General features: G+C 44.3%; 2 protein-coding genes across 13 annotated transcripts in view; both read right to left on the bottom strand.

The window, feature by feature from the left end:
- The window catches only part of LOC106748131 (allatostatin-A receptor-like), a 16,215-nt gene extending 6,044 nt beyond the window's left edge, over positions 1–10,171 (bottom strand). The window contains exons 1-5 of one of the 6 annotated variants that reach the window (XR_001374719.1): positions 8,132–10,171; positions 1,536–1,665; positions 1,183–1,461; positions 854–1,102; positions 131–259 (exon numbers count right to left, since the gene is read on the bottom strand). Coding sequence is in view for 5 of the 6 variants with exons in the window: in XM_014626378.1 (XP_014481864.1) it covers positions 854–1,102; positions 1,183–1,461; positions 1,536–1,665; positions 8,132–8,565 (1,092 nt within the window). In the remaining variant the exon portion in view is untranslated. Of the gene's footprint in view, positions 1–24; positions 260–853; positions 1,103–1,182; positions 1,462–1,535; positions 1,666–8,131 lie in introns of those variants that run through there. The other 5 variants (XM_014626378.1, XM_014626377.1, XM_014626375.1 and 2 more) reach the window with 5 other exon arrangements.
- An 842-nt stretch (positions 10,172–11,013) lies between these two features.
- On the bottom strand, positions 11,014–25,189 carry LOC106748115 (dedicator of cytokinesis protein 9). Of its 7 annotated transcripts, none has more exons than XM_014626340.1 (29): positions 24,879–25,189; positions 24,096–24,212; positions 23,656–23,834; positions 23,501–23,570; positions 22,905–23,345; positions 22,240–22,731; positions 21,907–22,073; positions 21,632–21,793; positions 21,453–21,532; positions 20,859–21,112; positions 20,525–20,766; positions 20,302–20,407; positions 19,143–19,514; positions 18,823–19,020; positions 18,587–18,733; positions 18,304–18,490; positions 18,163–18,201; positions 17,643–17,821; positions 17,341–17,552; positions 16,862–17,269; positions 16,462–16,762; positions 16,206–16,365; positions 15,771–15,931; positions 15,110–15,439; positions 14,861–15,002; positions 14,459–14,721; positions 13,924–14,281; positions 13,535–13,826; positions 11,014–13,446 (listed from the first exon to the last, which is right to left on the bottom strand). In XM_014626340.1, the coding sequence occupies exons 1-29, from the start codon at positions 24,975–24,977 to the stop codon at positions 13,212–13,214; spliced, it is 6,393 nt and encodes a 2,130-aa protein (XP_014481826.1). In that variant the 5' UTR covers positions 24,978–25,189; the 3' UTR covers positions 11,014–13,211. The 7 variants fall into 7 exon arrangements, with proteins under 7 accessions (XP_014481826.1, XP_014481824.1, XP_014481830.1 ...); XM_014626338.1 differs by having other exon boundaries at positions 14,852–15,002; XM_014626339.1 differs by having other exon boundaries at positions 13,212–13,446; positions 14,852–15,002; positions 20,308–20,407; positions 24,879–24,977.
- Between the last annotated feature and the right edge of the window lie 812 nt (positions 25,190–26,001).

The following is a 26,001-nucleotide window of genomic DNA, read 5'->3' on the forward strand; positions in this document are numbered from 1 at the left end:
GGGGGGGGGGGGGGGGGAGGGGCATAAGGAACATGTTTTTAAATGAATATTTTCCCTTCCACCCTACACTAACCCCGTATCTTTACTTAACATTAATAGCAATGCTCGACGGCACAAGATCGGGTTGTACCTTGTATATATTTCTTCTTCCATCCTTCTCCTCTCTATCTCCTCCCGTCTGCGTCTGTTTTCCTTCTCTCCCTTTTTCTAACGATATCCGTGCGCGGAAGGGACAGACGAAAATGGCAGCCGGGGTAAACTAGCCGTGAAAACGTCGTCGCGTTAATGGCAATACACCGTGCTGTGCTTTGGGGGTGAAGAGGGGTGAGAGCGAGCGAGGAGGGGAAAGAGGAGAATTTTGTTACGCGTTCGCACATCGAGCCCGGCCGAGTCGAGCGAAGTAAATCGAATAACGTCGTTAAGTGCCGGCACGATTCCGCTCGTCATCCCTCGAAGAAATTTATATCGCTTCGGGGAAAAGAAGACGAAAAGGAGGGTAACGACAACTTTGTGGCAACGTTGTGCTTGAAAATCCTCCTGGATCCCTTGAATCTCACCGTGGGCGAGCGAAGTAGCAGTCGAGATTGAAAATAACTTTTGGGAAGTACAGGATCGCTGACACAACTGTAGAAACGCGCGATCTTCGAGCACACTCGCGAAAATACAGGATGTCATAACGAAAGGAAGAAAATCACTTTGGGAAATGTGGGATCGCCGACGCAACTGTGGAAACACGCGATTCTCGAGTACACCCTTGAAAATATAGGCTATCGTAGCGAAGGAAAGGATATTACGAGGGATTGCGATATTGTTTTAACGTGAAACAAAAAAGGGAAAAGAAATTCTTCCTTACCTAAAGAATATCGCCGCTACTGGCGGCTCTCGTAGTCTTCGTAGCTGGTCCCAGCCGGTTGTTCGGCTCCGGTCGCGGCCTACAATAGATGATTTTCCGGAAGGCTTTACGAAAATTGTCGCTCAGGAAGGCGTAGAGGAAGGGGTTGACACAGCTGTTGGTGTAGGCGAGGATGTGACTAGCTATTTGCAGCATTATCGTCGCCGTCGTGAGCGGGAACATATCGACAGATTTGGTCACCAGTATCACCTGTAACGTGACGTTGCGAGGGATATCGCGACGAAATGCCAATGAGAAGTCCCCCTCTCGGGACGGACAGTGGCCTTTACCTGTATAGGACACCAACAAACGGCAAAGACACCGACGACGACGAGGACGAGCCTGGTGACTCGCCTCCTTCCGCGTCGGCTTTCGGCGCTAATGCGCGCGCCACGCCACAATTTGATCAGCATGCACACGTAAAAAATACATATCAGCTTCAGCGGCAGCACGTAGCTCGTCAGGAAGAAGGACACCTGGAAGAAGGACCAGTCGTACTGCTCTAGGATCCGACAAGCCGTCAGATTTTCCGACGACGGGCCGCCCATCTCCTGGAACACGTAGCGAATCTACGTACACGGGGTACATAAGGGAGTGAAGGCTGGATCAGAGGGATGTGGAGAATCGTTCGCGACGTACTTACCTCGCCGTGTATCACCAGCGCCGGAGTGGATATCGCTAGGATCACCGCCCAGGTGACGCAGATCGCGAGGATCGCGTGGTTCTCCGTTCTCCAGGACATCGAGGCGATCGGATGGACCACCGCCAAGTACCTGCGGACAGAGATTTTATTTTCACCGGGGATTAACCGCCCTCATGCCGCGCGAACTTTATCATTAACATAGCTTGAATCGCTAATGAGAGAGCGCGGAGTGAAATCCCTGTTAGCGAAGTTTTATATTAGAATATTGCAACTCCTTCCCCATGTCGGGAACGTCTCTTACTTTCTTCTTCTTTCGCACTGGCGCGAAGTTCCGACCGAGTTTGTAAATTGTCCGAAAATGTACGAGCCCTCATAATCCGAGAATCAATTTTGTCTAACGATAATCCCCGTCTTGAACACGACGGTTGCTTTAAGAGGGAAGGTCAGAGAGGACGGGCTACTTCCTAAGCCCTTTCAAGATAGCTCGCTCCTCAGCCACTTAAGTGATTAAAAGCAAGATATATGAGATTCATTAAGTTACTTTGCATATGAATGTTCAGTCTTTTGCATCTTTTTCATCTTTTATTCCGATCGGTAAACATTTCCCTCGGTTGGATCACGTAACAGCCCGATAAGAACGTCCACGTAAGGAAGTCGATTCCACGTCAATTTCACGTCGATTCTGTGCCGGTTCCATTGATTTTCTCATCGAGAGGACGTTTCAAAGGAAGGACGTTCAGTAACGCATACGCACGCTGAGGAATTTCCACTTATCTTTTAAGGACACGAATGTGACGGTGGATGGCAATGATTATTCCCGAGTCGGAATTTTAAATTCCACATTGAGTTCTCAAGTGGAGAAACGAAAATAAGTTCCCACTTGTAGCGTCAAAAGAGCACAATAAGTGGTCCTTTAACGCTGCAAAGGGAATTTAATTATTCCTCCGGAGTTTAAATTTTCGTTCTACATTAAGTCTTCTAGTGGAGAAAGCGACAATAACTTCCCCATTTGTAGCGCCAAACGGGTACGATAAAAAACTTTTCAGCACCTAACGAAGAACTGAATTAGACTTAAAGTAGAACTAAAATGTCGACTTGGGAACGCTTGACGACGAATGACTGCAATTGCCTTTTACACTAAAAGAGTGAACTTGTTATCGATGGATAAGACGATGCGAAGAATATGACAACCTTCGACGGGAAGAAAGATAAGGAGTTATATATTGGAAAGAATACGTCAATGCCTTTCACATTATTTCGCAGAAAACATCGTCTAAACGGTGCACAATCGACGTGCCGAGTCGATCGTGAAGTGCGTTAAAAAATAACATTATTCACCGTGCTGCGTAGTCGTTCACTTTTCGTAATACAAAGGGGGATCACGATATCGCCGGTAATTGATATAATGGAGTGCATTCCTGCAACCGGAGATTGAATAATCAAAATTCAACTGACTGATTTAATCGAGCTCGTATAACGTATGCTACAAGAGATATCGCCGTTAGGTATTGAAGTCAGGCGACCATCTACAATGGCCTACGTCGTTGGGACAGATACGTTTGAATTGGTTGAAACGAATATTCCAAACGAGAATATATGCGCTCGGTGCGCTCCGCAAACTGCCTCATGCGTCACCATTCCACCAGGTGTCATCGAATCAAACGTCGAAGCTACGGGAGTGCAAGAGAAATACCCTCAGTGACGAATATTCGAATACAATTTAGACGGTTAATCCTACACGATGTATCTCTTCTCGGGCGATCGCCGCAACTGGGAAATATACATCACGCACTACATAATTGTCGTTGTGGAAAGTTGCACTTTGCGCATATCCCCTGTGCTACGAGCCCTCTCAGCAATTATAAGAGGATTTAGTTACAACTCCAGCAAAATTTTCACGTGAAAGTTATAATTGTAAACATATTTGATATATTAAATATGATAAAGTTGTGAGAACAGAAGGCCCGATCGGGTTATCTGTTAACAGCTAAGAGGAAAATCCCATGGGAATGAATCTAACTCCGTAATGAATCTAAACTCCGCAAATTTGGAATCGAAACTTTTAAATTGATTTATTATTATGTGCGTTATTATCCCGTCAAATCCGGACGAGGGCAGACTTGCGACGCAGATCCTGCGAGGGAAAGTTCGGTAAATGAGCGTCGCCCGGATGAAAACGGAAGTTTTCGGCGAGAGTTCGACAAGCATACGTTCAAAACGGTCCGGTACATGAGACCATATGAAGAAGTAAATTAATGTCTGTGAAAAGATAGGTTTGTCTTTTTTTACATACTTCCGTCCAAAAGTCTGAAGTCTTAAGAATACACTCGTGAGACTTTCAATGTTATTTCGGATATTTATCAGTCGGGCAATTATAAGTCGTAAATTGAAGCGGCGCGTAAGTAGGAAACGGAGCGCGTGCTGCTCCAGCATTTTCAATCTCGGCTTAAAACGAATAGCCGTCTCTTCTTCCGAGTATCTATATATACATGAATATCGTGTCGTATTATATTCCTTTTATACGACGATGAGAGCATCAACGGCATGATAATTCGCTGCGAAGGATACCTTTTCTGCATCGGAAGTGATAATTATAGAAAAATTATCGAAATTGCTGCTTTCTTAGCAGCCTGCATTCCGAACGAAAGATATTCAACTTTTTGGAAAAATGGAAGTGTTGGAGATTAATTAGTCCTCAAGCCGAAGTTCCCGTTGATCGACGCAGAATGATTGAGAGCTGTCGAGCGTCGAAGCTTACACAAATCACGGGAGTATTGTAATGGCTCGTAAGTACTGAAAAATTACTAAGCAAGACTTATTCGAAGAGAGAGAAAGTATACTCTGGTCCCTAAATAGCTGATTAGTTATAAATAATGAAAACCTATAGTTAAATAGAAAATACTATAATGTAACATTTTAAACTCATTTTTCTCGAAACTACATTTTTCAAGTGTGCGGAATTAATTACTAAGAAACTATTGAAGACATCGCTTTGAAATTTAGTACGCTTATAAAAAACACAACCTATCCACTACGATAAAGGCGGTATTTGCGATAATTTGGTTTTAATGCCACAAAGAAGCTGGAATTTTAGCCGGATATCGCATTGCATAACTTTTGAGAGGCCATTTTTCCGTTTTTAACACTGTTTGTAGTTCAACCGCTGCATGAACTCACAAATTAAAAAGCCTTTCGTTTTTACGTTTTCGATCAATCAATATCTCTCGATCACTTCCGCCAAGTGCAGGTGTACTCTCTGGTGTAATTTCCACTTTAACCGTCATCCGTCATATATACGATCTACTGAATAATCTACAGATCCATAGATTGTTACCTATAAATAACAATGAACGAAAAAATATCATCATAATCTACAAAAATCAATGAATATTTTGTAGAAAAAGCTGCATCTTAATCGCTTCAGAACTTCCTTCTACAAAATTCTGGACGAAGCCATGCATTCTGTCGATCGAACAACACAGAACACTGCGTAAACGAGCGACGAGGGAACGACATGTGAACTTTCATTTCGACCACGAACATTTCTTGAGCGCTTCGCTGGAAACTTCCCTGACCGCTTTCTGTTCGACTGGTTGGGCACAGTCGGACAAAACTCGATCGTTTCATTGCGGGACCTGAGGGATTCTGTCCCGTGCAGCGAGATCGACGCGTCTTCGAATGAAATTGAGAGCGTCTTTCGTGACATCGCTTCCGGCGTGATGTACATTCGCCCCACCTGGATCTCACCTGGCCGTACCTCGTTGCGTAACGTTTGTCATTTAACTAACATGATGTTATCTTCGAGCACACGCTCCTTGGCAACACTAGTGGTCTGGGGTTTGTTGTTTACGGCCACACTTCCGGGTAATTCCCCTTTCTCCCTCTCTGTCAGCGATTGTCAAATGGTACACCTGTTCCGTTTGACAAACACTAAAATGTGCGACACGGTGCATCAGCAAAGAGACAAACTGTGCTTCGGCTGTGCCGAAGTATTTTCGTAACGTTTATCCTGACGCTCTGGAGAAACGCTACGGTCCCACATCCTCGCAATATTTGCGCAATACTGCAATGCTATCGGCGGAATACGCGACTGAAAGGTTTCGCACGAACGTAGGCATTAACTCCGCGCTCCATTCCGCGCGATCAGTTGTATAAGAGGAAGAGAATCTCAGCGCCCTCACGACGCCTCATAAAGTTGCAGCAACACGCAGCACTGAATGGCGTCGCATAATGCTCCGAAACTTTCTGGACGCACCAGTCACGGTGCGGTAAAATCGATCACAACCGATGGCAAAATGTAGTTTTACCGTCTCGACGGTGCTTTTAGAGCCTCGGAGTAAAATGCGGCTCTCTGAAAGGGGCGAGCTTACCCCGCGAGCTCCGCCGGAGCGCGAAGCAATCGTTGACAGTGAGGAGAGGAAAAAGACGACCGTTAAGATTTTTATTGAACGAGGATCGGGAAAGATTACTGACGGAGAGAAGCTGCGGAGCCCATTATCGCTGAGTGATATCGCCGGACATTATCTGCTCCAGTTGCTGACGCAGGCTGAAGGAACTGAAACCCAATTCTCGTCTGAACCAACACGCGGCAGCCGTGGCGCGATAACGCACCGGCCTATTTTGCTCGTCCAGGTCTACATGCGTGATATTGGTCATCAAGCAACCTCTCCATAGTCTCGACTCGCCCCCTGTGATTTCTCACTCCTTCTCGCACTCTTCCCTCGCCTAAAGGGCATAAGCCCGAGGGACACGAGTTTGCCAGCGAGCTTCACCCGCCGCCTGAGAAGAAGCATGTGTTTGAGCCGAAAAGATGGTGCGTGGGGATTTTTGATTAATGATCCTCGGTGAGGATGGAAGAGCGTACTGAAAAGGACGGATCGATATCTGAATAGATACCGTAAACAGCCGTGATGAAGCCGAAGTTTGCTATTTTCGGCTTTCGCATGTGCGAAGAAGCAGCGAGACATTTTCACTTAACGAGGCGAGCACGAGTCGAAGGAAAACAGGGGCGCAAATTTCGGATCATTTATGTCGGATTTCCTATTTACCGTACTGCGTATCCAGAGCGTATCTCGCTTGTAAAACGAGAGGTTGTAACAAACGTTATGGAAATGTATGAATAAATAAGTCACTCTCTGGCCGTGCTGTAAAAAGAACATTTCCTATCTCTGTGAAAACAGATGCTTCTGCGGGGGTATACACGACCGTCGGTAACTTTTGCTTCGCGCGTTTCACATACGCTGGCATTCATTTTTACGCATTTCATGTGTGTGCGTCACGAATTTATAGATATGTATTACGAATTTCGCGTTACAACTCTACGCGCACGCTCGTGTGTAACTGTACGTTTAATCCTACAACACAGCGGCAAGCTAATAAATGACCGTCACAGGTAAATTTCTTTTTTTTTTATAAAAAAAATAGAACGTATTTTGTGGAACATATCAAATCCTTTTATTTGGAGCTTTGATTTTAAAACAATTACTTTTGTTCCCGCGTTCAAAAGTTTTTCGTTTTTATTCGTACGTACTACGCGTCGTGTATTTCGCACTTGTTGATTTATATGTTTAGTTGCTATTTCTCTATGTGCGAATATAGATATCCCTTTGGCGAAATTTCGTGCACAAACATCTTCCATAATATTGATTTTTTTTCGAATAAAGAAAAATCTGAATATCAATTAAAAAAAGAAAACTACTCATTCATTTTTATTTTAGTTATTAATCTAAATCACAGGTATTATTGATTTAGTTGTTAGATATCATCGATAGTATTACCATCTGATCTAATCTAATTTACACTGAGAGAAAAGCGGTCGGATCGCGGCAAAATTGGCGATTACTCTCATTTAAACAAATATTGTGCCCGCTGAACTAATTACGCGTTCGCGCAACCATACGTTGCGTTCATGTAGTCACTGATCAAATCGCAATCGTTGAATCAACTGATAACCCGAAATTTTTAGTTTTACATTAAGCCTTCAAGTGGAGAAAAAGGGGGAAATAAGTTGGAACATTAAAGGAATGCAATAAGTGCTCCTTTAATGCTTACAAAAGGGATTTAATCCTCCGGAGTCTAAATTTTAGTTTTATGTTAAAGCTTCAATATGGAGAAAATGGCAATAACTTCCCCACGTGTAGCCCCAAAGGAACACAATAAAACCTTTGAACATTTAGGCCCGATTTTTCATTTTCTGGTTAACTCGTGGTTTAAACTCACACCGATGATATTGCAAAAATTGCGTTTCCCTGTTTATAATTAATCATTAAACTGGTGGTTTTGTAGTAGTCACTTTTGAGGTTTAATGATTAACCAAGGATTGGAAAATATCATTTTTACGTTATTATTAGATCAAGCCTAAACCACGAATTAACCAGAAAATGAAAGACCGGGCGTTAATGTAAGACTAAATTAGGCTCAAAGTAATATTAAAATTTCGACTCGGGAACTCATTGAAGCAACTGTATAATTTTACTCCAGTGGGACTAAAATTCGCGGCTTGAAAATATTTTGCTCGTTTGACCGAAATCTCGTTGATTCTACGATTATTCTTTTCCCTTTTCTCAATGTAAAGTACAATTATTCAACATACTAACCTGTCGAGGCTCATGAGGACCAGGGTGTAAACGCTCGCGTAGGCAGTGACGATGATCAGATACTGAACGATCTTGCACCAGACGTTGCCGAACGGCCAATACGGCAGCACGAAGTCGGTGGCCGTGAAGGGGATACAAAATATGACGAAAAGCAGATCCGCCATAGCGAGATTGATGATGAGGATGTTCGTGGTCGACCTCATTCCGGGATTCGCCGCTACGACGACGACGACCAGGGAATTCCCGACCAGGCCGAGGATGCCGATCATGCCGAAGAACAATGGCACCACCACCACCACGATACTTTCTACCAGCTCGCGGTCGAAGCCGAATTCAATTCTCTCGCAGGTGCCGTTCACGGGAGAACCGAATTGCGAGCTGCAGTTGACGAGGTCGTCGCTCGCATTCGCGAGGCTCACGAATGGAGACTCCATCTTCGCCGGGGATCGATCGGCTTCGCTTTGCGGATCGACGTGCGAATCCCCCGGGTCGCGTCGCCGCGAATTTATTGGACCGGGAAGTCTGATCGGGAAGGATAGGAACTGTGCGTAACAATACGTTACAATAACGGTGAAATTGACGCGAACTGCCTCAACGGGATACCCTCGTGAAGGTCCTCCGGTTCCTTCCTGCGTCGAGAGAAAGCCCCAGACGTCGTTCCCTCCTTATAACGTGCATCCCCGCCACCGTACGGCGTCGTACATCCGCGATCGACGTTCCTCCGACGCATCTTCTTTCACGCTGCCATCTCCCACGGGATCTTTTCCCGCTGGAAGTCCGAGAAACTTCAGGAATCTAAAGTTCCGTTATAACGTGGAAATCGCCACACACTCTCTCTCTCTCTCTCTCTCTCTCTTTACACGGAGGGACGTTAATGTAATATACTTTTTACTTTCAGTTAAGTTTCCAGAGTTCAGTTTTTCAAATCGCTACACGAAACTGATATCTCGTTACATTCGTTCTATCATCCCGCTCTCGTAAAAGCGTGAACTTGGAGAGGCTGCTTCATCGGTTTCCAACGGTTTCTAAATTACACTGAGGAACATCTCGTATGCTAAGAGCGGCTGATCGCAAATACAACAATTGACTTTTAAACGTTACAACCTTGGCTGCGGGACTCTCGTCTCATCACCGTCGAACTGTGTTTGCCGCCGAACACTTCAACCCGGCGAACTGCAGTTCGTGCTGCTCACCGCCGTAATCGTCCCTTCTGCCTTCGACGCGGCGGTAACTTGCTCGTTAGAACAATCACAGTAAGCCGAACGATGACATTTCTTGCGAGTCCAATTTCTCCGCGGTGTTCGAATTCGGGGCGTTGTAAATTTTATTCAAACGTCGCGCTATTGCGGATTGATTTACAGCCGCGCGTTATCATCAGTCATCCCTTATCGTCGATCTGCGTTTTTCCGCTTTCATGTGACACGTCTGTGTATGTCTGTGTGTATGTGTGTGTGTGTGTGTGTGGGCGCGGAATGTTCGAATACTCCGTGATATCACACCGAACTCCAAGGAACTCCGCAATTGGGGAAAATTGGGGAACACCGCACCGCTCCGGTCGGGCGTGAAATTACCGTGAAATTGCAATTATCGCGCTAGCAACGAGTAACTCGGAGTTTCGCATTCCGCGCGCGTTCGAACGCGCTTACCGCCAAACGCTCGAACTCGGCGAACTGAAGTTCGCCGTCGATCACTCGACCGGCTCCTTCATCGATACGACGATCCGTTTCCCCGGACGGGTCTGCGGCGCGCACAGTTCCCGAGAAGACGATCCTTCGTTCTGCGTCGCCGGCTGCCGGAACGTTGCTTTATCATCGCGCACATAGCGCGCGCGACGCGCTAAAGTGCGATCGCGGCGAGGGAAAAGTGGAAAAAAGCCTTCCCTCCCCGTCGTATCACGTCGAGAGGCTCGCCGTGCGATCTTCGCGAGGATCCGTGGAAGTCGCCGCTGAAAATCCCACTTCCGAGCGAGTCCACCGCGGGATGTTCAACGACGGATCAACCGAGTCGGGTCCGCGAAGTTCTCGCGTGTCATCGTACGCCTTGATAACACCAGCTCCGGGGGTGGTTTTGCACTGAGAAACCCCGATGGTCGACGGCGGCGCGCGGCCAGAAGTGGATGGGGCTGAAGCGTATGCCGCGCGAACGACGGGGGACACCAGCGACGCCATCTACCGCGCGTGCCAATGCCGAGGTAAGGACGCTCGCACGAGGGAGACTTGCTTTTTCTATCTTCTCATCTTTATCGTCATCTTCGGTATTTTTTCGCACCACCCGGCGCGAAGCTCGACACCCGTAAGACCGGGAAATCCATTCCCCGCTGAATCCCCCGGCCGGGTCGTCAACCAACTTTCGGTAATCGTTGCTAACTCGGCAGCGATCGCTTCATACATAAATCATCAAGGTGACCGTCTGTCTCCTCTTCCTTCTCTCTCTTTATCTCTCCTTCCAAACTTACTTCTTTCGCAAAATACCACATTACCGTGTTTCGCCAGTTAGCGTTTGCTGTGTGTTTCGTAGTTACACTCTTGCTGATGGAAGATGTCTAAATAGAAAAAAAGATAGTCTTAAATCAATGACAGATATATATTATCATATATGTACCAGAATATATTATAGTATTCTTAGAAGATTTTTAGTCTCGAAGTCTTGAGTGCAAGTAATACTTGCATCGATTATAAATTCAATCGAACCAAGGCTAAACATTTTCTAAGAAGAATATGATATTCTTGTTTATACGGGAGTACGTCATTGATTTTTTTTTTTCCGTGTACCATAAGGCGTGCTCAGGAAATAACGCGTTTGTTTGTAACATCATTGTCGTTACAAGGTCGCTGAAAAGACGTGCAACTTGAAGATCCGCTCGAGAATGATGGCCATTAACGTATCTGTCACATATTTATTTTTGAACATTCGTTCTTAAAGCTATCGCTAGTCTAAGATACCCGCATCGGTCGGTGCGTTTCTTCACGGATAAATGAATTTACACATATGTATTCTCTCGCGTTATCAGTTTATAAAATTTTACGTCACTTCGCAAATAATTACGAAAATGTAATAACAATACTTTGTGCGTGTGTTCGCAAGGTATCAAAGTGGTCGGATCGGTTCCTGTCAGTAAAGCGTAGCCGTCTGGCGCTACATCGCTCCCCTCCCCCTCCGTAATATAAACAAACGTTCATTTCGATTTCCTATAAATCCCCGATACAAACGCCGCATACAAGTTACTCAATCCATATTAAACTAGTCTCTGCATCGCAAGTAGTACAAACGCGCGCGCACAAGTTCGATCGCAACGTGGCGCAAAGTATATTCGATAATTCGTATTAAAGGATCTATACGATTTCTCACTTTTTCAGCAAAAATCCGAGGTTCTACGATATTCTAAAACAGTCGACTCTTTACACAGCGCATATGCATGCGGGAAATTATACACGTATGTACAAATGAATTTTTACAGAAAGTGCTGGAACCGTTTGAGCGATCGCGCTGCTCCCGTCTCGCTTGAAAAGCCGAAAATGGCGCTTCGAAAGCGCGCGACTGCGCTCAGATCCTGTCACAGGGCATCGTCGGTGTCGCGACTTAAAGTGTTTTCTTACTTCAAGTCGACTCTTACCATTCGTAATTCATCTCGACTCCCTGGGAAAGTGAGAAACTGAAACGGCAGACGCGAAACGGCAGAAACGCGAGCGCACCCGTTCAGCATTTTTTTGAACGTATTCCGTATTCGTTCAAATGATTAACATATATAGACTTGTTTTCAAAACGGCTTGAATATATTTTCTCGGCGCAGTTCACAAAGCAGCCGATGTTCCCGATGCGAGAACTTTTTCACCAATTCCTAGGAGTTAGCAAAACGATCATTGACAAAACGTCGCAGCGACATTTAGTAGCTCGCAGCGTATTTTAATATACAACTTTTAATGTTGCGTTAAGCGTCATTGCGAATAACTTCATCACTTCGAGATTTCATAAACATGTTTACGATATTCCAAAGGATAATATTGTCTGGTAATGTTTGGAAAATATTTTTCGAATACCGAGCGAAAACGTTCGGGAGATACGTGAAAAATCAACATTTCAAGATGTTGATCTAATGTTCTTCGTTTACTGAATAAGCTCTCTCGTTGGGCCGTCGTTGCTTGCGTTTACCGCGGTAAACTGCAAAAAGGTGTTCAATCCGTATCGAAGCCAAGTGTATATACATATACGATAAATCATCGATACTATACACATCGTAACGCATACAATGGACAAAAGTATTCGTACATTTCGTTCTTACAGATGAGGGGTAAATTTGGATTGTGTCAGTCGTAACGTAACTTTTTGAGCGAAAGCGCATTAAACTCAATCCTGTGTGAATTCACGAAACATTGAAGAAACGACACGATAGAAAAAGTTTCAAATGGAAACACGGTAAGAGTTTACTTCGACTTACACTTAATCCTTCGCGTAATACGAACAGCCAGTCTCACCTTTCGGTTCCATTACTTTCGTCGTTAGATATATCTTCCCTGGTAAAGCCGATTATACACGGACATCATAAATACGGATGCATTGTGGACGACTAACGCTATTCATAGTGAAAGAGTTGATGTTAGGTGTACTAGTAACTTTTTCACTCGTTATACATATACTATATAAATGCCCTGGTGGGTCTTTAACACCCAACTTATTCTACTAGTTGAATCGCAACTTATTAAACTACGACATTGACACGATAGGCTTGATAAGTAGAAGCAGTTCTTTGACTTGGCTCAATTTCTCATTCAACGACTATAAACAACAAAAGTGCACGTAATACATTCTTAAATTCTCCAATCAGGATTTCCCCGTTGACATCACGTCGCTCCTTGGTGCGAAAAATTTGGCAGTGATCGGAAAGTTTCTCGAGAAGTTTTCTAGACGAAAGTTCAGACCGGAAGTTACAAAAACCGATATGTTTGTTGTTAAGGAGTTCTGTCCTGCGTGGAGAAATATTTCGGGCTCGGCGAGACCTTAAACATTGATCTTAAAACACATCACACTAGAAGAAAGGAAACAAATTTACGGTCTGTTGAATGGACATTCTAGAATTATTGACTTAGGCTGTACTAGTGTGGTTGTTAGCGCCGCTGATGGCACTGAACAAAGCAGCACTATTACGTTTGAAGCTCCCCACTTGCTCGTCCGGCCATATCGGCTCCCCGAGTAAGGACGACAAACTCTGGCACAATTTCTGATAATTCTCGCGCAATACTTCTTGGTACTCGTGTTGGTCCGGCGTGATTAGTTTGCTATTAATTTGTAACGCTGTGTAACATATCTTGACGAATTCCCTGAAATCATGATACAACCGTAAGCCCCACTGCATCTCGATGCTGCGTGCAGAGAGAGATTACAAAGGGCGAAAATGAAGATACGTACCTAAAGACATCCTTCAGTTCCTCTACCTTGTCGTCAGGATATTGGGGAGACAGTGCGGGATCCAGGAATGCCGAAGCGTAGGCCAGTGGACCGGCATTTACCGTCACGCAGATGCTACCCTGAAGACGCAACTGCAGCTTCTTTACATCGGTTGGTCCAATCAAAGCTACGTCTTCCAATTCTTGAACACGTTGCCTCATCTCATCCAAAGCGACTTCGATAGGACTGAGTTCCACTATTCGTTTCTCGGCAATTCCAATGCGCTTCTTCACGTACGGGAAGGAATATTGCGCTACGAGAATAACAAACTCGTGCAATCTTCGGATTTCCCTTACTCTCGAGGAGCGAAAATCTTAGATAAGCGAATTAATGAAATTGTGAAATCGTACTTGTGAGAATAGTCCTGCGTTTCCACTGATCCTCCGGGCTGCCTCTCGCCTTGCCCTCCTTCGTGAACGGCGTTTCGAACATGAAACAGGATACATTATGATTCTGCTCAAACTCGGTCTGTCGCACTTCCAACTCGGGCTTCTCGAAGTACGGTGTTACGTGCGTTACTTGGATGTACGCTATCTTGGGATCTAACTCGCTCACATCGACCGGCACGGAATCCATGATCATCTTAACGTTCTCAGATCCAAACTTTTCGCTGTATAAACGCAACAAACGCTCCGATATTTCAGATAACGACGTTACTTTCGGTTCCTTGTAGATATATTCTTGGCCGGTCTCCTCCTCGAAATATGCCTGAATAATAATACGTTTATATATACGTTAAGTTTATTATTTTACAGTGTTAGAACACCGGTCGTTTGACGTATAACGCAAATTCCGAACTTATTTAGACCGTAAATTTGCCTGTATGTACGCTAGATTTTTGCATTATAAAGATGCACAGGCCCGACTAATGATAATATAACTTACCGTGCCAAAGAATGCTATTCTGTAAAATCTCCCCAGCAACCTCTTCCCAGTTCGATTGACTTCCACGATTTTGTTGCAGGCCTGCGCCAAGTGCGAGTAACAGTTAGCCAAAGCCTCGTAATTTCTCTTCTCTTCATACATAGGAACTATCAAACGATACAAATGGCCAAGCAACTCAAAACGCTCGGCTTTCTCCAACGTGTCAGCACAAACTTCCAATTGCTCGAGAAGTAAACACTGATTATAGTGAATATCTTGAACACCTGAAAGAAAAAAAAAAACGTTTTTGTGTTTATCTGAGAGCACCTGAGAATCGGATCGAGACAACCATCTACGCAAACGCTCAACGCATGCGACAAGGAAAATAAGGACAACACAAAAAAGCAAACATACAAATCTCACCAGCGTCGAGCTTAAGATTACACTCGTCCCTCGAAATGTTCACGGAAATCTGATCGAAAGCTTCCGCGCCCCACGGATGAACCTTCCGCAATTTCAGATATTCAGCCATCAGTGCTGCAATATGTAGTTGACAGCAAGCGGCCTTAAAAACAAAAGAGAAATATGTAACATCGTGAAGTATATTCGAGTTCGAAGGCATTGCCTCGACATTTACACGCGTAGGTAATTTCTCGTACAAATTATAGCTACCTCGGAAAAGTTACCATCCCTGGCATGGTTCCTGGCCATCGTCTCTAACCAGGTATGCCTCAATTCAGGTGTGCTGGCGTAGGAGTTGGCCAAGCTGTGTTGCAAATCGACGAGCATCTCGGGATCGTTATTGTGCTCTCGCATTTGCGCTGTTGCCATTAGGACCGTTCGAATCCTTTTGTTGAGATCCTTCACCTCAACCGGAAAACCTGTACCCTTCATGACCTTGTCTGAGGAAGCGTAACTATTGATTAAAGACAGCGATTCTTGAAATCGCGAATTATTCAGGCCAATTACGTTTCCCAGCATTTGAGAGACCGAAATTATCACCTGTAACACGCAACAAACGTACGGTAAATTCTGTATACGTGTAAAATGTTTTCAATTACGAGTGAACAGAACGCTCAACGTGTTAGTAGAGACCCGAGCGAAGCCGGATCAACTCGAGGGATTTAAAAGTATAATTAAAAAACCGTTTTTTGCCCGTGGAAAAAAGAAAAACCGAAAAGATCCGTCAAAAGAAGGGAAGAAACGCTCTTTTTTTTTTTTTACGCTTTTCGTGGAAAGAAAGCGAAAAAAACCGCGGAAAAATGGAAACCCCCGTTTTTTCCCCGAATCCTTTTAAAATTACATTTAAAATATAAACGTGTAAGTACCGCACCTGCAGATGCACTCTGGTCAATCCTTTTCGGCTGGTAAACTCAAAGTTACTTCGCATCAGCAAATATAGCAAAGCGCAGGACTCCTGCCGTATAGAGCTCAACTTGCTGTTGCAACAACGCAGCAACTCGTAACACAAGCGTCCGCAAAGCACAGCGTTGCCTACAGGGCGAGATATTTTGTTCAAGCTTTGTGCAGATTTTACGCGAGTTTCCAGCTTATAAGCTAATTATAATTAACGTGTTGTCCACGTATCTGTCTGAACTCTAAGTACGAATTTTACTTATGACACGCTATAACGACGAGTCAAAAAATGAAATTCAGTAGTAAATCTCGTGTAAAGTTAACAAACCTCATCATTCTATTTTATAAACAAGTGCTAAATTCCTAAAAAGATACGAGGTTCGAGTGCTAGATTCTGAAAAATCAACAGTACCTTGGAAAAGCGCGATGGAATAGTTATTTAAAAAGGCTCTGAATCCAGCGAAAACATGGCGCAACAATGTTTCCGACTGTCCGACTTGGAGGAACGATAAATAAATGTTGAACAGCTTTTGCATTATTGGATTTTCGCCCTCGTTCGCCAAGAGAATATCCTGCGGGAAATGGGACCGTATTTGTATTCGTGTCGACTTTCCAACGCACGAAGGCGAGAAAATAAGAAAACTGCGACGTAAGCTGATCGTAAGTACCTTGAAATGAATACAAAAGAGTCCCAGGCAATCCAACGCAATGAGACCGACTTCGGTCGCCATGTTCGCTTCCAGTAGAGCTTGGTATACCTTGCCGCTATCATTTTCGACGAGATTTTCTCTAGTCGCCGTATTGTGAGGTTGCAACGTGCTGGTAGCGGCACTCTCGGTGGTGAAATCCGGCGGCGCCATCCTGGCGGGCAGAGTCATCGCTTTGACAGTACGGGGTTTCCCGGAAGAGCTCGTAGCGTTAGCGGCTATCTGTCTCTTACCGATGTATTTGAAATGGTGCAAGCTCATCCTGAGGATACAAAAGAAAACGACGTCGTTCACACACACCCGTTCTCTCTCTCGTCACATCATTAGGTTATCCTCATTTTCTATTTATCACGCTGCTCACTCGATCACTGCGAAGAAGCTCAGTATCTCCGAGTCGTTGCATTGTTGCCACCAAGCGATCACTTGATGGTCACCCAGGTACTTGATGACAAACAGGAAGCACAACAGTATATCCTTCACTTCCGACGGCTGCAACTTGTCGCACCTGGGCAGTGACTGCGTCACGCTCAAGGTGCGCGAATGTCTCTTCCTCTCGCCCGTTCCGTTTTCCGCCAGTTCCCTGACGATGGCGGTCTCCTGGGAGACGTTAGATTGGGATGCGCCGGACACGGTCGACGTGTCGGACTCGACACTGGTGCAGGAATATCCGTTGACCAATCCTTGGCCGGCGATGGCGGCGAAGTAAGTAGAATCCCGAAGGTGCATCGACGTTCTCACGGGTGACTGGCTGTCCAGGTGAAGAGTCAATCTGCGCGACATCCCTTTGACTTTCAATCGATCACCCAATACAGATCGTTCCGATGATGAACTGAAATCTACCTGTGGAGAGACTTGGGTGTGCCCGAGCTCGTGGCGTTGAGAGAGACGGTGTCCTTTGCCGTGAGGAACGAGCTGCTGGTGGACACTCGGCTCGTGCCGTTCTGTTTCGCGTCCGTTTTCATCTCGTCCTGCGTCGACTGCAACCGATGCAAGTTCTCCAGCACAACGCCCAGCCACGGTATGTAAATCGACGCTATTCTGCTCAGTTGGCCCTGTAATGAAAGATTGATCTTCCTTCGAACACGCTCCTCCAGGCATCACACGTTGGGCGAACCCGTCGGCAAATTACCGAACATCCCCACCTTATTCTGATATCTGTCGTCCAATTCGTGCTTCGCCAATAAATCCCGTAAAGTTCCTATCGCCACTTTACGAATCTGCACGATCTCATTGAGAGAAGTCCTGACTTCTTGCATCAGAAGACCAACCAGGAAGTGGTGCTTGCAGAACTCTTCCGTAAGGCAATACTCGTTCATCAAATCTGCCACGAAATAAAAACCCCTCAGCTTAATCCCCGCTGTCACGACGTTCACTGTCTCTAATGCGATGCAGTTGTGATTAGGCGTGACGGGGATCGTGAAAGTTTTGCAAACACAAATAATGAAATAGTGGAACTGTGGTGTTTAATCCTGCAAAAAACATGGATGCTGCATCGGCAAACCTAAATGTGTCGATTTGAGAAACAACGATTGTCGAATCAACAGCGTCCTTCCAAAAGAGGCGCTTCGCCAATTAAAAAGCACCGAAACCGCGCTAATTGTGACTATAAACAAGGAAACGTATGCAACACGTATTCGTGCGTGACTGTAGTTATAAACGTACCATCGCATTCTGGCTCGCTCTCGGCGTCATTGTCATTGTCTTCCAAACAAGACGCGAAACAATGAAGTCAGTTAATCGAATTAGTAAATGTTCGCCGCAGTTTACCTCGAATCTATCCAGCGTTACGTCTAAGAAACTTACCTCTAGAGGCAAGGCGCGACTGCATCATCGGCAAATTGAAAGACACGTAGTGTTCGTGAGAGCAGATAATCTGCAAGAAAGCGAACTTGAAGTCGTGCAGCGTGCGTTGATCGCCGGGCGAGAAGTTGTCCAGGTAGGAATTGATGAGGCGAAATACGAAGCCCCGATCCATGAATGTGAAACAACGCTGTGCACATTGAGAGAATCTAAATGAATATCGCGACGATGCAGACGACGCATACGATTAGATCACGCGTGTTACGATCGTGGGAAATCGGCGTACCTTCAAGAATTGGCCGAGACTTTTGTTCAACTCGTGCGTTTCCACCGGCATCTCTTTGTACTTGGTCATTAGATACGGCATGATCACTTCTAATAACGTCTTGATCTTCTCGTGATAGTCCTTCGAGAATCGTTCGTTCCTGTGCATCTAAATCAGAAATTGTGCCTTTCATCTGGTCCGCCAGCGACGACGATGTTAAAATGCTTCGAAATTCGCGAAGAACGCGAAGAACTCACTTTGATCCTGCCGGTGTTCAGTAAATACTGGGCCATACTTTTGATCATTATCTCGAAGAAAAAGTTGGAGTGATGCATGAACTTGTTCACCACCAGGAAGTCGGTGTTGCTCGGCTGCAGCAACGTCGGCAAATACTTCGCTAGTTGTTCGTGCACCGTGGAGTTACCGTTTCGTAGCGGAGGCAGCACGAACACAAACTACGAGTAGAGTAAGACCGATCGCAAAAACCGCCGAAATGCTCAAGTTCCAAGGATATTTCAAGATTGTCCAAACCAAATGGGAGATTTGATATTTCATTGATACTCGCGGGATCCCTCACCTTGATGTATGCCTGCAGGATTTCTTTGCGGCCGGCTTCGTGCACCATGTTTATGAAGTGTATCAGGACCCTGATCACGTACAGTCCGATCTCTTGATTCGTATTGTACGTCAGCAACACGAACAACTGGTTTAGTATAGTAGGTAGAAACGTAATAACGGTGACTAGTTGAACCGCGTGTGCCGCTTTCAAGATTTTGCACGTCTCCGAATCCGAGGGAGTCGCCGACGGCTTCGTATCCAGAATGCGTTCGGCGTGAACGAAAAGATTGTGCAGATGAAGGTCCCTTGTAAATACCGTTGAGATTAATTGAAAAGATACCGTGAAGATTGGCCGCTGCGAATCGATCCAGGTAATATCCGGCCCCGCGTTCTGCGAAAACACGTACGAGTCAATATTGCTCTTGCTCCTTTGCGACGAAAGCTTGCACCAATACAGCTAGGTACGTGGACGAGATATGCAGGCATGGAAACGGTTTAACCGTCAAAAATAGCGGGAAAAGTGATTTTTCATTCTTGAAAAAGTATGACAATAATGAGTCGGTTTTAAGAGAAGCGAGACTTTTCTAAACAATTTGTTAGAAATTATTTCTTTTTATTATATCATTCTTCGAAGAGATTAAAAACAATAAATCTGTGAAGGTGAATGAAAAGCAAAATTTTAATTTTAGGGAATAAAAGTTACATAATACATAAAATCTAAAGTTTACTTTAAACTCAATTTTAGGCGTATGTTCGAACGCAATAAAATTCTTCATAAAACATCAAATTCTTTGCGTTTTTCTTTTTTCGGACACATTTAATGAAATAAAATAAATACAATACTCGAGTCTCAATCATGCACGCTCATGGCGGTCATTATTTTCTGACAAACCTGACAAAAACAGTCTAAAAACAAAATCACGGTTTATGAATTCGTTATGTCGTAGGAGTCGTTGTTATTTTCCATTTTTACTAAACATTTTGTTCCATCTTCAAAGAAGCTAGTTTAACTTCAACGAAGTTAGTTGAACATGATTTATTATGATCGAGTAATTTTTTTTTCTTTTTTAAGAACCGAAATCAAGTAACAAAAAAGTGAGAAAAGTAAGTCGCTTCCATGTCTGGATGCACAAACACAATAGCAGACATTAATGAGTAATACTGATGATCGATCTTACTCTTACCCCTTTCCCTAGCCCAAGGGGTTGTATTGAAAGGTATCCTGCTGGCAAGTGCGTCGCCACAGGCAATACTTGGATATTCGACTCTATATCCACGTTCAGTCTGCACAAATACGGGATCATCATCTCAAGAGACATATTTATCTTCATATTACTATTATCACACGATCACGTGCGATAACGTATCTGCTAACAATTGTAACGTCGTCATCTTACCTACCTTCCTTTATGCAGCAACGGTGCCCAAGCATAACCGACGCAATTCTCAACGCCGTTCTCCTTCTTCTTGTTCATATCGCAACTTATATGATAAAAGGAGAATAGTATATGATGCTTTGCGTGCAGTTTCCTAGGTAGCTTCATCTTAATTTCTTCGTACCAAGAAGGCACTGCGTTGTGATGCAAGACCGCGCACGACGCTCGCAGACACAACAACGGTGAGCCTGGTCTTCCATAAATTGCCTGTCACAAGATGTAAAATGGTAAAAAGATCCCTCTTTTTTTAGATCCTTCGGTTGTTCGGTAGACCCTGTAGAATGCTTTTTATTACGTACTCGCAAAGGCACAACATTCTCATTGTCGTCGTCGCGTAGCTCCACGATGCACGCTATGTTCCTAGCACGAGTGAACATTTTCTGAGCGTCGAAGCAGAGCGTCTGCGGATATATGTAGAGATGATTGACGTACGTCGTGTACGGATGCACTTCCCTCTCGGAAGTGCTCTCGAACTCGGCGACCTCGATCGTCGGCTCCGCCGTCGGGGGAATCGGAAACGGCTTTAACGGCGCCAGGCATGTTGACAACGTATCTAGAAATCATATTTTATACGTCTATAAAATACCTGGAATCATTCAGAACTATCGGCCGTATTCCCTCTCTTTTCTTATTTTGACGAATCAGTAAGATAATCACCGGCGAAAGCCGGTGTCACCGCGAGAGAATTGTTGAGAAAATTATTCGGAAAGACCGAGTCACGAAGCTTGGTCTTATTTTTAATGTTATTGAGTCTTTCATAGTCTTGTATTTTCAAGAGCTCTGTAAACTTCTTCGGCCCCAAAGTACTCGGGAACTTCGTACAACGGAACGTAATTGCATACAAAGTCCAGGTAAGGAAAATTTTCGTAAGAACTTATTATTTAAATACGCACTTTCAGGAATATCCGTAATAGGCTCGATTCTTATTTTCAACCAGCCAGGTATCACAGTCAATTTGCTAAGTTTCTCAGGCCTGCGAGGAAAATTTGTTCATCGTCATGATCGCCGATATTACAAATAAACGCATATTAAATATTTTATCATATATTTCTCGACACCGTGCGATACGCACTTTCTGTATTCCGAAAGGAGCTTCAGCAGTTCCTCGTCCTTTATTTTGTTGCCGTCCTGTCTGTATATCGCCGGGAAATCCGAGGACGTGTCCAGTTCGTTGCTGTACAACCGGAACAATGGTCTTGCGGCCCACGCAAATGGCATTCTGTAATTTCCTAACCTGACGAAGGAAAGGGAACTGAGGTTTTCAACCGCAATCTTAATTCGCAAATATCTCGTTCGCACTTTCGACATTGTCAAATACAAGATGTAAGTATAAATTTACAATCCTACCTTTGGCAACAAACTCGGACTTGCTTGTGTACTTTTAAACCCAATCTCGGATCCTTAGTGGCTCTTAAATAAGGTTCTGATGTCTGATGTATGTTCCCTTGAAGTACTTTGTCTATCCTTACGACAAGAAATATGTCCGGGTGAGGATTGCTGATATTGAATATCGCCTGCAATAGCAACGCTTTGAATCTTCGGGCTTTTGACAAATCTTTACCTTGGAATTTCGACATTTACACTTATATATTACGAGAGAATGCACATTTAAGGGAATTACGATCGTTAGCGTCTGTTTCTCCTATCTTTTTCTCGCACGAAAATCATTGCGTGAATCACCTGTCTCGGATATTTCATCCAGTCCGAAGGGATACGGTTCAATTCTCCAGGGAGTGCGATATCCTCCGTCTCGGTCATGATTCCCGCAGGGCTCAGTTCCCTCATCACGTCCCGCATAATTTCGTGATTAACATCGAAGTGGAAATTCTCAGTGAGCTTCCTGCCATTCCTCGCGTCGAAGAGGCTCAATGTCGTGTGATAAGGTTCCACTTGACAGAGGGACTCCTTCTCGTCGATTGGTGCTTGCAGTCTGAACTTAAGGCTCTCGCATTTCACGAAGATCCTGTGACCAAACTGTTCCTTGTAAGGATCCACGTTATGATCGGTGGTTGGGCTTGTTTGCGCCTTGACATGTGCCATGTAAGGGTACACACTGAACAGTCTTTTTCTGTTCTCTCTCCTCGCTAAAGCAATGCTGGTGTCAGTCTCCCTTGAATACTTTATCAATTGTGGATTCATGCTCTGTTCCAGCCCCTTCAATGTGCCATAAACCTGAAACGCAAGATTATCGCACTCTTGATTAAGCCGTCATCTCATCATAGAATCGGTTTCATGGCGAATAGTACTTTTATATGAAGAATGATTACTTATGCATAAAGAACAATGAATTAATGTGATAGATTGAAGAGTATTTTCACTTAAATTAGTGATAACGATTGTACCACCTGCATCGGCTGCGGGGATGGTGGAGGTGTATTACAAGCTCTTTCCAATGAAGCAGCGCGTTTCTCCTCCTGCTGTTTGTAATGTTGCAGCACAGAACTGAGCTTCAACAACCAGTCTTGCATATCAGCCTCGTTCTCAGCGGCCAGTGTATAAGATTTGTGAGTATCGCTCATTCGGAGCTCAAAGCTGAACCTACCACGTTTGGCATTTCTGACAACTTCTGTGCAAAAATCCATCACTATTGTCAATTTGGCCTCCCCTTTCCTCTCGTCTTTGAAAAACTCGAGTATATAAGTGCCGTCGACTTCTTGCCTTAGATGACAGAAGCGTCTCTTAAATGATTTCGAACCTATATGAGCGAACATTCTATCCGTACTACCAATCTCAGGACCTTTCATCAAATAGCCCTCCTTCGTTATACCATCGTTCTTCGTTAAATCCTACGGAAACACGCGGACGATCATATTCAACTCTAAATACGTGATAAAAATACAATTTCTAACGTAACTCATATAAAATTTCAATGATCTGTCGAAGATTCAGAACGTGAATATTGAAACACAAGTCTTCAAGAAAGAAAAGGGAAATACGTTACCTCATCAACTTGATCTACTTCGGTATCTATTTCATATACTTCGTCTTTCAGATCATCCGCTTTGGCTATTCTGTAAATTAATGAAATGAAAGCATCTAATAAATGACTTTCATTGTTCACCGCAAAGGATCCTTCCACCACACTTAAACTTATACCTTGGCAACTCGAGATAAGTTCCACTATATGCTGAATATTTGTAATGTACAAGATTCCAATTTGACGTGTAACTACGTAAACATTCCTTCGTCAGGAGATTTTCCGTTCCTTCGTCACATTCCGTAAAATGTTGCAAGGTTGGCACGACGCTACGGTATCTTCTTGGCAGAACCACTTGCTGTCCGGAAAAAATATCTCTATCAATAATAACTTTATTATTTTTCAGAAAATTAATGTTTCCAATTTCTCGAAAAAGAAATTATAATGTTACATATGCTAAAAAAAATTATATCTCAACGATAAGAATATTATTAGTATATCCTTTAAATTTATCTCATATCCTGTAAGATTGTGGTTCTACGTTAGCTTATCTATATGAATAAAACGGATGTGGATAATATGCTGACGAGTATATAAAATAGTCAGAATTGTGACTCACAGAAATATCATCTTGGGGATATAGTAGCAGTTCTCGTTGGGGATCATTTTGCAGCAATGTCTTATTCTTCAGGACAAAACTCTCAAAGTCAATGGGTTCAACTAGATGCGGTTTATTCTACGAAAGATATGTCAATTTTCAGAGATAAAGAATCAATGTGACTCTTAAGCATAACACTTAAATTCTACATAAAATCCTTGAACCTTTACTCCTTGGTTTGTTACTTGAGATCAAACATAACTCTAAAATTCACTCTAATATATCGGAAAAATTCATCTTCTTTAGTTCTTGGATTTTTACTCATTGGAAAGGACATGGAAAGGATAACGTGAGGTGCATCGTCGTCGTAGAATTTCTCACAGACGCGTCAAACATATCTCAACGCGAGAAACCATCGCGTCTCTCAACGAAGCTGAGCGCGTAGCAAGTCGGAAGGGAATCAAAGTTCCCGACTTCTGCTCAGTCCGTTGCTTGTTTACATCTTGAACTTTCTCGGTACCGCGGTATCTTTAACCTCGGACGTGGGATTCATATTTTTCAATAATCATACGACACTTGATCATCCGCAGTTCGTTATCTTGGCCGTATCTGCTCACGCTCTTTCACATTCTATGAAAGAATCTTATCTCTCTATAAATACTCTAAACTTCACGAATGATAAGGAGCTCCCCGAGCGTTCCCCGAGCGTTTCCGCGTTACTTGATCGCACGATTTCCCCAACATTTCCGCGGCGAGAGATGTGCCGACAGTTACCGACGTGGATGAGCAATGATAGCCTCTCACCTGTACGGTACTTTCCCGGACGACCTGCGATACGGTTTCCCGCAGCTGCGCCGCCATGCCGGGCTTGCCCAAGCCGCGCGTAAACTTCCTCTCGCTCATTCTCGCCGACACTGTTCAATGTCATTCGGGCTAAATCGGCTGCCTGATGCCGGCGCATCGATGGCCTCGTTAGGCCGCCGCATAGATCACCGTGCCCAGCTGGAGCCGGGCTCGAGTTGGAAAACAATCAAATACATCACCGCGTTGTAACCCGCGACCACTGTGACAATCGATGGAGAACGTGCGAATAAGGGCGTGCGGCTGCGCTCGGAGCTTCAAGCGCCCCAGACGCTTTCATCAAGCAACGGTGGTAATATTTCGCCGAGCAACGTGATGTGCTTTCAGCGAGGAACAAGACCGTCTCATTGGCCACGTATTATCTCTAGATGTCAGCTTTCATCTTGAGGCAATGCGCAGCCAATCAGACGGCTCTGGGTTCGTTGCTGGAAGGTATCTCTAGTATTTTATACGATAGAGTAGAACGTGGCGACACTGAAGAAAAATAGCCGCAGGTTGTATGTTTTTATACATTATTGGTTATGTGCCAAGTATTTCAAGTTCATTTCTCCTGGCACGCACGGCGCATCGGAAGCCGTTACGTGTTGAACGATCCGTCGTCGGGTAGGATCCACTTTATGTTGTAAATACTTTGAAACATCATATAGCCCGGTATTCATAGTCGAATCTTATATTTAAGACCGTCTTAAGTGTTTCGTAGCCAATGAAATGAACCGTACAGCATCTCAAGATAAACCCAAGACGGTCTTAAATATAGATATAAAAATAGAAGATCCGACTACTGAAAGGTTCCGTTCAACGTTCGCGAGCATTGTTCTGTCTTTGTTTTTAACGCCCAAGAGAAACAAGGATAGAATGATGCTCACGACCGTTGGGAGCGTTAAGTGGAACGCATCCATCGAATACCGGCCATAGGCCAATCTCTCATCAGAGAGAAACCTGAGGAGCGGTCGCGCCTGGTTGTGCAGTTTCATTGGCTACATATTATCTTAAGATGATATCTAACCAATGAAATAGCTGTGCTTCTCGCTGGTAAGTAATCTAATTGTTCAAGGGTGCAGTTCTC

Source organism: Dinoponera quadriceps, unplaced genomic scaffold, assembly GCF_001313825.1.
Source record: "Dinoponera quadriceps isolate SergipeBrazil2010 unplaced genomic scaffold, ASM131382v1 scaffold2420, whole genome shotgun sequence".
In the NCBI taxonomy this organism is placed as follows: Eukaryota; Metazoa; Arthropoda; class Insecta; order Hymenoptera; family Formicidae; genus Dinoponera; species Dinoponera quadriceps.